Source organism: Leuciscus leuciscus (assembly GCF_965113295.1).
Source record: "Leuciscus leuciscus genome assembly, chromosome: 15".
Lineage (NCBI taxonomy): Eukaryota > Metazoa > Chordata > Actinopteri > Cypriniformes > Leuciscidae > Leuciscus > Leuciscus leuciscus.
In genome coordinates, this window is record NC_138739.1 from 35,245,831 (window position 1) to 35,261,101 (window position 15,271).

At 43.6% G+C, this 15,271-nt stretch overlaps 2 protein-coding genes across 3 annotated transcripts in view; both read left to right on the plus strand.

Annotated features, from left to right (window-relative positions):
- LOC309475151 (uncharacterized protein) overlaps window positions 1-15,271 on the plus strand; it is a 343,736-nt gene that overhangs the window by 44,764 nt on the left and 283,701 nt on the right. The window lies entirely within an intron of this gene.
- Window positions 9,949-12,280, plus strand: LOC309475209 (stonustoxin subunit alpha-like). Its single transcript, XM_082137915.1, has 2 exons — window positions 9,949-10,209; window positions 11,434-12,280. The coding sequence occupies exons 1-2, from the start codon at window positions 10,119-10,121 to the stop codon at window positions 12,012-12,014; spliced, it is 672 nt and encodes a 223-aa protein (XP_081994041.1). The 5' UTR covers window positions 9,949-10,118; the 3' UTR covers window positions 12,015-12,280.

Below are 15,271 nucleotides of genomic sequence, written 5' to 3' on the forward strand. Positions count from 1 at the left end.
GGGCAAATCCCTTCAACACACCACCCTTACTGAGTACCACTCTGAGGAGCTACACCAGGAAAACACCACGAAACAGGACAACGAGGTAAGAAAGACAGATTCCTTTTATTGAACATTAAAACATTTTAAAACAGTAGCAGCGTGAGTGGCTGAATCTCTCTGTTCTCCAGGACAGCAGTGAGGGATCAGAATACAGCGGTCTTCGAGTAAGTAAACTCAGAGCCACGTGAGTGACTGGGTTTCTCCGTTCCCCAAAACAGCGGCCTTCGGGTAAGTAAACTCAGAGCAGCGTGAGATGCTGGATTTCTGTGTTCTCCGGGACAGCGGTGGGGGGGCTCCAAATACAGCGGTCATCGGGCAAGTAAGCTCAGAGCAGCGTGAATAGCTGGGTTTCTCCGTTCTCCAGAACAGCGGTGGGGGATCAGAATACAGTGGTCTTCGAGTAAGGAAACTCAGAGCAACGTGAGTGGTGGGTTTTCTCCGTTCTCCAGAACAGTAGTGGGGGCCCAGAATACAGCGGTCTTCGGGTAAGTAAACTCAGAGCAACGTAAGTGACTGGATTTCTCTGTTCTCCAGAACAGCGGTGGGGGCTCAGAATACAGCGGTCTTCGGGTAAGTAAACTCAGAGCAACGTGAGTGACTGGGTTTCTCCGTTCTCTAGAACAGTGGTTCCCAAAGTGGGGGTCGCGACCCCCCGGCGCAGGGGTCGCGAGATGATTTCTTTAAAAAAAAAGTGGAAAAAATATATAGGCCCTATATATTTTTGTTGCAATTAATTTAACCCTTTCGCACGTACGATCACACCGGGTAGATTTTCTGTTTGGCGAGTAAATCTCAAAAGGCTATCCGCCACACTGGCGGGTGAATGTTCATACCAAAATATGAAATTTTCAGCGCGTGCGCGCTCTTTTGCCTCTAAGAACGAGAGAGAGAGAGAGAGAGAGAGAGAGAGAGAGAGAGAGAGAGAGCGAGAGCCCCGGCCGCGCGCGCGCACTCACTATTCAGAGCGGCCCAGCGTCAAGCTTCCCCATACTTTTTGACAAGCGTCCTTGACAGGACGGCCAGAGCTTCTTTGCAGCTCAAGTCGGCGGCGGTGTGTACACAGTTAACGCTCTATCTGTTGACGGTGCTGAGGAAAAAGCTCCCACCACTGGAAGAAGCGGTCGCCACCCATTTGTGTCCTGCTGGCAGTTGGAACGTCTTCAGCACTCGCGGATCGTGCATACTCCACCGCTGGCCAGGCTGCTTCTGCTTTACACACCATGGCCGTTCTTTTCTCGAGAAAAGGAGTTTTCCCATAGCGTTCGCAACGCAATACTCATTCCCTTATCTCTCAGGGAACCGAGGTTACGTTCTGCCTTCCCTTCCACATGAGTCAGGTAACAAAACTGACAAAAAAATATATATTTCACCCCAATGATAGTAATATTTCATATATTTCTCACATTTTGATCAATATATATATATCGATTTTTTTATTATACATTTCAAATTTTGCTCTGGACATTTTTTTACGTTTGTATTCAACATAATAGGCCTACCATATTATCTCAATTAAAAGTACTGAAATGAATGTATATGTGACAAAAAAAAAAGGCTGTTTATTATTTTGGCCGGTAAAAAATATGCTTGGCTGGTGGATTTTTTCATCTACCAGTCCCCGTGGCAGGTGAGCCAAAAAGTTAATTTCGGACCCTGGGGTGGGGGAGGTGTGGGGTCGCGGGGCAGCAGCGCATTTATCATGGGGGTCACGGGCTAAAAAGTTTGGGAACCCCTGCTCTAGAACAGCGGTGGAGACTCGGAATACAGCGGTATTCGGGTAAGGAGCTCAGAGCGGCGTGAGGGGCTGGATTTCTCGGTTCTCCGGAATAGCGGTGGGGACTCAGAATACAGCGGTCTTCGAGCAAGGAAACTCAGAGCGGCGTGAGTGGCTGGATTTCTCTGTTCTCCGGAAACAGCGGTGGGGACTCAGAAAACAGCGGTCTTCGGGTAAGTAACTCAGAACAACGTGAGTGGCTGGATTTCTCTGTTCTCCGGAACAGCGGTGAGGACTCAGAATGCAGCGGCCTTCCGATAACTAAACTCAGAGCAGCATGAGTGAATGGGTTTCTCCGTTCTCCAGAACAACAATGGTGGATGGAACACCTGCACAGAGCTGTACACACAGTAGATTAGAATATTTCCTAACACCCCACAGGGCCAGACGATCCCCAGCAAAGATGATGAGTGGCGGTAAAGTTCAACCTTCCCTACACTCGTACATGCATCAAACACTTCAGAATTCCACATGTGCGCACTTCAATTTTCAGACACTGCAATTCCACAATACCTCACAGTGAATTTAAGCCTCTACTCCATCTAACCGGGGTCCTCAAACCCACAGCTTTTATCGAGAAGGGGGGGTTTCGTCTGGCTGTGTGAACCATAAAAAGGAAACGTGTCCCCAAATCACCAGCTTCGAAGACACAAACAGGGAATCAAATGGACAGGTAAGCACAAACTGGTACACTGATATGCTTCCAATGAACACAGATTATATACTTCGGTAGTAGATGCAAAAACATGTACTTAACTCCTTTCAAGATAGTGATATTCACAATCACAAGGGTACTCTCCTCATCAGCCAAGCTCTGATAGAAACACTCACTTGCTCTCTCTCTGCTTTCCTCCCGCTCTCTTTCTTCCCCCTTCAGTCTTCAAAAATCCACTTTACAATCCCCTTTGGGGATACGTGTCCCAATCGCTGCCTTGATTAGTTCTCACCCGCTACAGCTGCCGTTAGTTTCCTCCGAGAAAATCCCAGTCGGCCATGACACAGAAGCGGAACCGGCCTGGTGTCGCACCGGAAGTGCTTCCCCGAAAGAACCGCATCACATTATTTTATTTTTTTTCACTTCCGTCACACGGTGACATAAGGCCTATCATTAAAAAGAGACTGAAAATCGTAATAAAGAATCCCGCTCGATCCCCCTTCCACTCCCGCGGCCCGCCGTCTGACTGATTTAAGTGAGGACAGTACAGTAGTGTTGTGGCAAAAATCTATATTAAACCCTCATCACCGCGTAAGAGAAACTCTGATTCACATTGTCTTTTAAAAAGTATTTATTCTCTTGCAAGAGAAGGTCAGACAGTCATACAGACATTCAGAGCCTGAGCCTGAATTCAAAACCTGCCTGCCTGCAGAGTGTAAGACAAAGAGGAGGAGCTGTGCGACACCTTTTATATTCTTTACCAAGGTCTCCCTCAGCGAATTGTTGTTTTTCCTAGTAGTTTTCCACTAACTTGGGCACACTTTTGCTGACACTGGGACCAACAAATTTAGATGCATCCTGACCTCTGGGGTCAGAAGGTCCCTCTTCAGCTATCCCCATCCTATCTCACTCTGCACGGATACAGGTGTACAAACATACATACATTTCCCGTTCACATACCACACTACAAACAATATAAACGTGACTACTGAAGATCAATGAAAAAAATAAAAATTCCATTACAGTAGTCACGGTACTTCTAACTCCTGAAGGTAAACAGCCTGGGGTAATCTTAATGTGTTACGTTATTGTATTAATAATAACTAAAGTAGCCTACCTAATTATGTTACATATTTATTTTGTATGAAAACTAGCACGTTAGCTACTTATGGATTAAAAAGTACTGTTGTATCAGTGCTGCACAAGCTCTCTCTCACAAACACAGACGTGCGCACACAGAGAGAGAAGATAATTGTAAAATGAAAATTTAGTTTGAATTTTTAAATGAAAGTGAAAATTTTGTTCTTTCTTGTGTTTTTTTCTGTCAAAATGTCAGAAAGCATTTTGTATTATCCATTCGTGTTTTTAAAATTTGTTAAATGACGGACGCTTTACTGTTAACACAGCCCTCATTATATGTCGTATTCATCTTATTCGAACTTATACTTGATATTCTTTTTAGAATAAGTGATTCGTTTTGCTATTATTGGTCATGTGACAGGACTCCTGTCTATTCATTGTCAACTGTTTTTTATGAATACGTTTGTATTGGCTAACGTTTATTCAGCTAATGTGTGTCTGTTTAAAATGTGCAATGTTCAAATGCAAAGATAGCACGTCACAAATAGAAAATCCCCTTTTCCCTGTGGGATTTAGTATCATATTTGGATATTGGAATAATAAATTAAGTAGCTGTTGTACAAAAACAACCATCCCCCGTCAGTATATATATATATATATATATATATATATAAAAAAAAAACATTGTAAAAAAAAATTGCCTTCCTAATCTTTAATCAGATTATCAAAGGTTTAAACAACTCAATCCAGGCACATTTGTTTTGCCACAGATTAGATTAGATTAGATTAGATTCAACTTTATTGTCATTACACAAGTACAGGTACAAGGCAACGAAATGCAGTTTAGGTCTAACCAGAAGTGCAATAGCAGCAAGTGCAGGATATACAGTGGTTCCATAAGTGCAGAACATGGATATGTACTGAATAAATATAGAGTTGAATACTATTATAAACAAAAATTTACAGATAGATTTGTCCTATGAATATAATATACAGATAACTATTACTGTGAACAGAATTTACAGCTAGATATGTACTGAATATAATATACAGATGGCTAATATACAGATGGCTATTACTATAAACAGTATTTTTACAGATAGATATGTACTGAATATATATACAGATGGGTGTTACTATAAACAGAATGTGAGCATAATATACAGATGGCTATTACTATAAACAGAATTTTACAGATAGATATGTACTATGAATATATATATACAGATGGGTGTTACTATAAACAGAATGTGAGCATAATATACAGATGGCTATTACTATAAACAGAATTTTACAAATAGATATATGTATAAGTTAGGCTAAAATGAGCAGTATAACAATGGATTTAAAGTAGTGCAAATAAAGTTTGGACAGAAGCTATCCGAGTGAAAGTGCAGTGGAAGTAATTGCATATTACAGTTAAAGTACGGTATTGCAAATGTATATGTAAACAGTCGGTACTGTAAATAAACAGTCGGCAGTGCAAATTGAGCATATTCCAGTCAAGGTAGTAGTGCAAGATGCATATGTAAACAGTTGTTTCTGTAATAACAGTCAGCAGTGCAAATGAACATTATAGTATTGCAAATAACAAAATGGAGGCAGGTGTGAGGAGGGAGAGGAGAGTCAATCAGTATATGAGGGGAGTGGGATCAATGAGGGTTAGAGTTTAATAAAGAGACAGCTCTGGGGAAAAAACTGTTCTTTAGTCTGCTGGTCCTGGTCCGGAGGCACCTGAAACGCCTGCCGGAGGGCAGGAGAGAAAACAGTCTGTGGGCTGGGTGAGAGGAGTCCTTAAGGATGCTGCGAGCTCGATGCAGACAGCGTTTCCTCTGGATGTGCTCGATGGCAGGTAGTGGAGTCCCAGTGATGCGCTGGGCGGTTTTCACCACCCGCTGCAGTGCCTTGCGCTCTGCAACAGAACAGCTCCCATACCACACTGTAGCACAGTTGGTCAGGATGCTTTCTATTGCACAGCGATAGAAGTTCACCAGGATAGTGGAGGAAAGCTGATTCTTCCTCAGTGTCCTCAGGAAGAAAAGGCGCTGGTGAGCCTTCTTGACCAGGCTGGAGGTGTTGGTTGTCCAGGTCATGTCCGCCGAGATGTGGGTCCCCAGGAACTTGAAACTGGAGACACGCTCAACAGCCATTCCATTGATGTGGATGGTGTCGTGTGTGCCTCTTGACACTTTCCTGAAGTCCACGATGAGCTCCTTCGTTTTGGTGGTGTTGAGGAGCTGGTTATTTTCAGTGCACCATGTGGCCAGGTGCTTGATCTCCTCCCTATAGGCAGTCTCATCGTTGTTGCTGATGAGACCAATCACCGTAGTGTCGTCCGCAAACTTGACGATGGAATTAGATCCGTACACAGGCTTGCAGTCGGAGGTGAAGAGGGAGTAGAGAAACGGGCTTAGCACACAGCCCTGTGGTACACCAGTGTTGAGTGTGATGGACGTGGAGCAGTTGGAGCCTGATCGAACATTCTGGGGTCTGTTGGTCAAAAAGTCCAAAATCCAGTTGCACATGGAGGAGTTGATGCCCAGGTCTCCAAGTTTGGCTATTAACTTAGTTGGGATGACAGTGTTGAATGCTGAGCTGAAGTCAACAAACAGCATGCGTGCATAAGTGTTCTTATTGTCCAGATGTGTGAGCACAGAGTGCAGTGCCATGGAAACTGCATCCTCTGTGCTCCTATTGCTACGGTAGGCAAACTGGTGTGAGTCCAATGTGGATGGAAGAGAGTCTTTTAGGTGTGCCAGGACCAGCCGCTCAAAGCACTTCATTACGATGGGTGTGAGTGCTACAGGGCGGTAGTCGTTAAGGCACTTCGGGCTGGAGTGTTTTGGCACTGGCACAATGGAAGTGCATTTAAAGCATGTTGGTACAGCTGCTTGGGCAAGAGACAGGTTGAAAATGTCTGTAAAAACCCCAGCGAGCTGCTCCGCACATGCCCTGAGTACGCGTCCAGGGATGTTGTCTGGTCCAGCAGCCTTGTGCGCGCTGATCCTGCTCAGTGCATTGCAGACATCTGTGGAGGAGAGTGTGATCGGCGGGTGGTCAGCTGAGGATTTGAGCTTGGTGGCAGTTTCTCTGTTGTCTCTTTCAAAGCGAGCATAAAAGTCATTTAGCTCGTTCAGGAAGTTGACATCAGTGGCTGCGGGGGTGGAGTGAGTGGGTTTGTAGTCACTGATGGCCTGAATGCCCTGCCACATGCGCCGAGGGTCAGCGTTGGAAAAGTGTCCCTCTATCTTAAGCTTGTAGCAGTGCTTGGCCTCTTTGATGCCCCTTTTCAGATTTGCTCTGGATGTGCTATAGGCTTGTGCATCTCCTGATCTGAAGGCAGTGTTGCGTGTCTTCAATAGGAGTCGCACTTCCCTGTTCATCCATGGCTTCTGATTTGGGTATGTGGTGATCTGCTTCTGGGTTGTAACACTGTCAATGGTGGTATTGATATAATCCAGTACAGAGGAGGTGTAGCAGTCAATGTCCGTGTGAGAGCCACTGGTAGCTTGAGAAGCAAACATACTCCAGTCTGTGTGTAGAAACCTTTCCTGGAGTGAGGAATCTGCCCCCGCAGGCCACACCTTGATGGTCTTCACTGATGGCTTCACGCGATTGATGAGAGGTGCATATTTGGGGGTGAGGAACAAAGAAAGGTGATCTGACTGTCCCAGGTGGGGGAGGGGTGTCGCGACGTAAGCTCCAGCCATGTTTGTGTAAACATGGTCTAAGGTTTTGTTTCCTCTGGTGTGACAGGAAACATGCTGGTGAAATTTCGGTAGCACTGACTTTAAGTTTGAATGATTAAAATCACCCGCAACAATAAACGCAGCTTCCGGGTGAACGGTCTGTTGTTTACTGATGGCTGCGTGAAGTTCTTTCATAGCAAACTTGGCATCAGCATCCGGGGGAATATAGGCTGCAGTTATAATAGTGGAAGTGAACTCCCGCGGTAGATAAAACGGTCTACATTTAACCATGAGAAACTCAAGGTTAGCTGAACAATGTCTCCCAACAATAGCAGAGTTTGTGCACCAAGCTTTGTTAATGTAAATGCACAATCCACCACCTCTGGTCTTACCGGAGCCATCTAATGTTCTATCCGCCCGGAATGTATGGCGTCCCGCTAGCTCAATAGCGTTGTCCGGTATTCCGCTGTTTAACCATGTTTCCGTGAAAATTAGAACATTACAGTTCAAAAGTCTCTTGCTGTATGTGATGTTGAGTCGAATCTCCTCCATTTTGTTCAACAGCGACCGTACATTGGCAAGGAAAATGCTGGGTAAAGAGAGCCGGTGTGGTGTTAGCTTTAGCTTAGCTCTTAGTCCTCCGCGCTTCCCCCGCCTTTGTTTACGATCTCGACGCCGCCTGCGAGCACTTCCGCCCGGCCGGGCAGAGTGCATAGCCCCGGGTGTTTTGGCGATCTCAGGAAGGAGTCGAAGGTTGTCCATAAAACTGTCGGAAATTCGCAAACCAATATCCAAAAGCTCACCTTGGGTGTACGATGTTAAGGCACAACTGTTCTGCACGAACAGACCCGAAATGAGCAAGAAAAATACTACTAAATTGCAGAATCTGGAGAGACCGCGAGCCTCGCGATGTACTCGCGCCGCCATCTTGGTTTCCAATCAGGACCTTCCACAGGACCGCAAATGTGAGTAAATTCTATCATCTTTGTAGGACTGTGATATGAAGAGTGTGCAAAGTAACATTTTAGTAACTGTGTGAAAGTGAATAGCACATAACAGGCACAATACTGGTATAAACATGAATATCTATTGGTACAATATGAGTCACGTGACTAAACTTGTGTCTTCGTTTTTAAATACCTTTTACAGTCCACACTACAACGCGAAAACAGCATTTTAAAAGTTATTCACTTTGGAGAGCGTTTTCAAAAAGCTTTGTTTTCATTAATAAAAACGCTGTCTCAGTGTGGATGGAAAGCCAAAATGGAGAGAAAAAGATGCGTTTTCAAATGTCAAATATACCACTGGATTCTGTAGGACCCAAAGAATAGAACGAGGTGAAATTCGCAAACGCTGTAAGCATATTTGTCAATTTTATTATATCCGGACCAGGGCATAGTGCCGAAGACACAAATCAACTTTTGTAACAATATGCTAAAGCTTTCATAAAATACAGCATTTTATGACAAAATTCAAAATGGCCAATGCCCAAAATGGCTAACGTGGGACAATTTGGTATTGTTTGACTCTTTTTGTAATTTTTTGCTAGCACAGTCTAGCCTGGCTAACGTCAGACCTCGTCTCATTGAGACGTGGTCAAGTCAAGTCAAGTCAAGTTCATTTATATAGCGCTTTTCACAATACAGATTGTATCAAAGCAGCTTCACAGTATTAAATTAAAATAATACATCAATGTTTGTTTCTAGTGGAAAACGTCCACGTTTGGTAATGCTGATCAATAGTATTGTTGATTGATTAATTAAATTAAATATCCCCAAATATCCCCAACTGAGCAAGCCAAAGGCAACAGTGGCAAGGAACCGAAAAACTCCATCAGGTGACCTAATAGAGAAACAAAAAAACCTTGGGAGAACCCAGGCTCAGTCGGGGGCCAGTTCTCCTCTGGCGTTTATGAACTAGAGGTCGGATTTAACTGTAAGATTAAAAGTATTATATGAATGCCTGGCTGAAGAGATGCGTCTTTAATCTAGTTTTAAACTGGGAGAGCGAGTCTAAGCAACGAACAGTATCAGGAAGACTATTCCAGAGTTGTGGAGCTAAATGTGAAAATGCTCTCCCTCCTTTGGTGGACTTAGAAATCCTAGGTATGACCAAAAGCCTTGAATTTAGTGATCTTAAAGAGCGCGATGGATTATAGGGCGATAGAAGATCCGTTAAATAGACTGGAGCTAAGCCGTGGGAACCAAATGTTCATTTTCTCGTATTTGAGGCGTGGTTTACGAATGCCCAGAGCCGTTTATTGGGTGCTACGAATGTCTATCAAATGCGCCTGTACGTAGCTCATAGCCAATCGTTTCAATTATACCAGATGACGTATGTAGAGCGACAGAAATTCGACAAGGAAGAAGACGAAATAAACTTGCGTTCTAAACTACTTAGAAACACTATCTAAGGCTGTATCGAAAGGTAACTTCGCGTCTGATGCCATGTTGGATCCATAGATATAAACAAACTGCTTCGGTGTGTCGCATAGACGTCGTCATCGTCTTGCTGCTCCCTCCCCGTTCTGTGATTGGTTCCTTTTTTGAGGGGAAAATTTGGTCCATGGTGTCCAGGCTGCCTAGCAGTGTGAATAAAATCGCGCTGCGCGCAAGGCAGCATGGGGAAACCCAGGCTAAGCACAGTCTGAATATGATTTCAGAAATGTTGGTGAACAATGGACAAAACATCAAAATGGTGGAAAAATTGTTGACAGAAAATAACATCATATGGTGCAATCGACTTGTCATGAGCCACATAATCAAGAGAAAAAATACTTTTCTTCAAGACCTTAGTTCAAAAGTTATTAGCATAGACATGAGTGAAAAGTTGTTGTGTTGTATTTTTAAGACTTATTTCTTTCTTTTTGGTGAGTCAGATGAATAGAATATATGGCACATTATGCTTTTTTTTCTTCGACAGTCTGGATCATGGGGGAGAGACCATGATTAAAGGAGGACTACAAAAATGTAGGTCTACACACATGCCTTTTCTTCACAGGACACCATTCTACAATAGACCAGAATAAGGTCTTAAAGGGGTCATATAATGCCATTTTTGTACAAGCTAATATGATTCTTTAGGGTCTAAATTAAAAGTTTGTAATATACTTTAATTAAAAATTCTCATTAGTATTGTAAGAAAACACTAATTTTACCTGGTCAAAAACAGCTCTGTTTTCAGCACGCCGTTTAAGTGCATGCGTCTTTAAATGATAATGAGCTTTGATCACCCCGCCCCTCTGTTCTGTGCGTACACCGTTTGTAATAATAACACAATAACCATAACGCGTTGTTCATTATAAATGTGGGATTATGAATTATATTGAGAACGTCGTACATAGAAAACATGCCGTAATGTACCCTGAGTGTAAACAGCCGCATTCATCGTGAAGCGTGCAAGCGATTTGCAAAGATTAATATAATGTTAATATTAATATAAAGGTTAATAAAACTTTACACTCACTTCAGTTCTTCTGGAGGTGCAGCAGGAACACGAATAGTTGGTACCGATCCTTTTTTCAGGAGAAGCTTCTTAGCAAAACCAGCTTTATAACGTTACTGACCCTCATTTGTAAAGCAGTCTGGTGAGATGATTCGCGCAAACATGAAAGCATTGACGTTGATCATGGGGAATATTCCCTTCGAAAACAAACTCAGCCACTGCGTCTTCAGCGGTTCGGATTTAGGAACATTCAATCAATCAAACATCAAAATGACTGCTGGGTTCGTTATTACACCCAAGAACAGAACACCACAATCGCTTAGACGCCATTCTGCTCATAGACAGTGCTCCAGAGTATCAACAATGACTGCGCCGGTCCGCACGGATTATGATTGACAGCTCGCTCACGAGCGAGGGCGGGTCTGTGTTGAAACGCTGCTGTCAATCAACAATCGTGGGAGGGGCGTCGATTTTGTGACGTCACAAAATCGAACGGCTTGATTTTGGAGAGGGGAAAACATACAAGATTTTTATCATTTTATGATGGTTGTGTACAGGCACTGCCAACACACATTTCAGTACAATCAACTTGTAAAAGTGCATGTACCATTATATGACCCCTTTAAATATAAAATGTTTTGATTGTGTATATGGTGTCAAAATATTTATCTGGAGCCGAAAAGATCCAAGGCCAATCTGATTCTTGAACATATTTTGTGGCCTTATTAATATTGTTTTCTTGTGTCCAGATTTCTGTCATCTCACACTGGATCCAAACACGGTACACAATCGTCTCTCTGTTGTAGAGAGCAACAAAAAGTTGATATATAATAAAGAGCCGATGTCACATCCTGATCATCCAGAGAGATTTGACGCCTGGTTAGATCCTGACCATCCAGAGAAATATGATGGCCGTCCGCAGGTTCTGTGTAAAGAGCGTCTGACTGGACGCTGTTACTGGGAGGCTGAATGGAGTGGGTTGGGTGATATGGCAGTGGCATATAAAGGAATCAACAGGAAAGGAGAAAGATATGACTGTGCATTTGCAACCAGTGATAAATCCTGGAACCTGAGCTTCTTTAGGGAGAAACTGATTGCCTGGCATGTTGGTAAGGACATACACATACCTGCCCCATCACCTCCCTATACCAGAGCAGGAGTGTATGTGGACGAGCAGGCCGGCATTCTGTCCTACTACGGCATCACTGACACACACGCACTCAGACACTTGTACACATTCAACATCACATTCACTGAACCCCTCTATGCAGGATTTGTGCTTTATGAAAATTCAATGTCTCTGTGTGATGTTGAACTAGAGGATGAATAATTTCTGTTAAAAATGTATATACGTTACATAACAAAATGTCAGAACAAGTGTCAGTTTAAAAAAAAAATAGCTCACGTACCCTTTTCAAAACATTTCACAAAATGAGGTTTAAGTTTCTAGATATTAAAACACTTATAGATATTCTTCAAAGTGAAGAAAAAATCTATGGCTCTCAAATTTTGTGTAATGAATGTGTAATATATAATGAACTATATCGATTAAGGTTTTGCTAGGACATGGCATGAAAGATGTGGTATGAAGGATGTAGGCCCTGTTTACACCTGGTATTAAGATAGGAGACACATTCCCTTTTACACCTGGTGTTTTAATCCGTCTCTTTTGTCCACTTTTAACCACTTCTGTCCTGATTTCTTCAAGGGGAGGGTCTATGGGTAGGCAAATGTATGGGCTTTTATAATTTTTTATCTAATGGACGAAATAAGCTCACGCAATACACATATGAACACGGCCAGAGACGACGGAAAAACACATGGAGAGCGCCAGCTTTCGTTTCTGCTTTGACAGACACAAGACCAGCCGAACACTGAGTGAGTGTTAGAAATCAGGAATGGAGAGAGAACATTGTGCTTGGTACATTTTTCATCTTCAAACCAAACTTGGGTCTCCAGCCAATTTTTAAATCCCGTCTGGCTAGCGCGTTTCCCATAATGTTTACGCATCAGGTCAGTAGGCGAAGAGTAGATGGTATTTTGTGGCTGTTTGAACGCATTCGATCACATGAGCGTTTACACTACGAAAGCAATCCGGTCGAATGCTTTTACCTCTGGAAGTGGTCAAAAGTGGACAAGCTCAAAATGTTTTAGATCCCGTTTACATCTGTATTTAGTTTAGTCCACTTGTGATCCGATCCACCAAAACGCATCTAATTCTTCCCACTTCTGAAGTTGTCATTACGAGTGTAACGGTCACCAGCTGGAGTGCCCTTGAGAGCCACCAGAGGGCACTCCACACCAGACTATCATGTTTCACTCACAAACTACATTTCCCATAACTCACTGCCCGGACTCATCTACGGTTCCTTTTTACCGTGACATGACAGGCTGAGAGGATATTTCTGGGCGCTACCACCATACAGGGGGCTGAGGCAAGCACCGCTGCTTCGAGAGGTTCTGCAGCATGTGCCGCCACCTCTGGAGAACCTGCAGCGAGTGCCATCGCCTGGGGCAGTTCTGAGGTGGTGTACGCAGCCCAAATGCAACATAAAGCGATCCCCATCATGGGAAGCGCTTCAGACAGGGTAATTAGTGCAGGTACAGGAGGATTAAAGTGAGTAGGTTTGGGGATCCCAACTGTGCGTACTGACACCAGCGGTGGATCCTCCATGCTGGATGCCAACCTCTGACGTTTGATGACGGTTTCCCCTGACAGATCAGAGGAGGGTTGCGGTATGATAAGTGCAACTAGACGTGGAACTGAGGTGGCAGACCTGACGTAGCGAGGTTCTAGAAGATCTACTGAAGCGTGGCGAGGCTCTAGAAGGTCTGCTGAGACGCGACGAGGATCTGGAAGGTCTGCTGAGACGTAACAGGGCTCTGGAAGATCTGCTGAGACGTGACGAGGTTCTGGAAGATCTGCTGAGACATAACAGGGCTCTGGAAGATCTGCTGAGACGTGAAGCTCGGGCTCGGCTGGGCTGACGTGGAGCGCAGGCTCGGCAGGGCTGACGTGGAGAAACTCAGGCTTGGCCGGACTGACGTGAGGCTCTGATGTGACTGCGCTGGTGAGCGGTGTTAGCACTGGAGTTGCCAACACTAGAGTGGGCATGACGTGAAGTGACTCAGGCTTAGAGGATACCGTGGGCTTGCAAGGCTCCTCATCTGTAAAGCCCACAGTAAATGAGCCGCTCAGCAAAAGGGCAAGGTCAATATATTGAGCTAGAGTCCAGTGAGGGGTATTGTCAGGCATGAGATAGTTAAGATTGTCATTCAGTCCATGGTGAAAAATGTCCTTTAAGACAGTATCATTAAAGTTAACCCCATGGCTAAACTCATAAAACTCTTTGACGAAATCCTCAATCGGACGGTTACCTTGGCGGAGGAGGGAGAGACAACCTGCTGGATCCATGTTGGTCATCGCTGCTGGATCTTGGTGTGGCGAAGTTTTCTGTCACCAAACTGCTCCAAGACACAGACGTGAGATCCAAATGCAGCTTTATTTAAAGGCGTAATCCAGAATCATAATCAAACACAAGCAGAGGGTCAAGCACAGGAAGGCAGTCCAAACAAACAAACAAACAAACAAACAAACAAACAAACAAACAAACAGGCAGGGGTCAGAGGCAAAAGAGTAATCCAGGGAACTGGGCAAGAAATCCAAAAAACCAAGAGACATGAAACCAGGGAGAATGCTCAGAATTGCAGTGTGACACTAAAACAAAACTTCACAGTGAGTGAATGAGTGAACATGGTATAAATAGGCTGAGACTAACAGGGTGATGAGACACAGGTGAATGCAATCAGTGATGATGAGTCCAGGTAGTGAGTTATGGGAAATGTAGTTTGTGAGTGAAACATGATAGTCTGGTGTGGAGTGCCCTCTGGTGGCTCTCAAGGGCACTCCAGCTGGTGACCGTTACAACGAGCTTGTTGCATTCAAGTGTTTTGTTGCCGGAAAGAACAGGAATAATGGAGGACACCAGGTTTATTCTTGCCTATTTATTGGGAAAATCTTACAAAAGCCTAAATGATATTTAGCATCTCATTCATTGACAAAATATAAACATTCAACTTGGGAACTTGGGTATCAAAATTATTCCGAGCTTCCCAGATCATGTTAAATTTTTAACTGAAACTCATATTTACAAGTTTGATTCTGATAGCATGTGAAGGCAGCATTAATAACAGGTGTAAACGGGGCCCTAGAGACCATGGCTTAAAAATGTTTGAAAAGGTGTCTCTGAAAAGTGAAGTTAGTGCTAAGAAGAGCTCTAGTGTCTTTTGTTTGCTGATTGCACTTCTGTTATTTTGTATCTAATGCAATCAAATTCAGAATTTTTTTAATTGTGACTTAAGTGTCCAAAAACCTTCTGGGACCTGAAACCTTCTGCTATTCCTATTTTTTTTTATTTTTTTTTGTGTGTGTGTGTTTTTTTGGTTAGTTATGATGACAAATTAATCACATGACCACAACCTGCTAACAGGGCTAGATATGTAATGCTTGTGTCTCATTATATGATTTTCAGCAGATTTTCAGTAGTTGGCTTCAAATACAGTCGCTGTAGGGCTGGTGTAACCTCA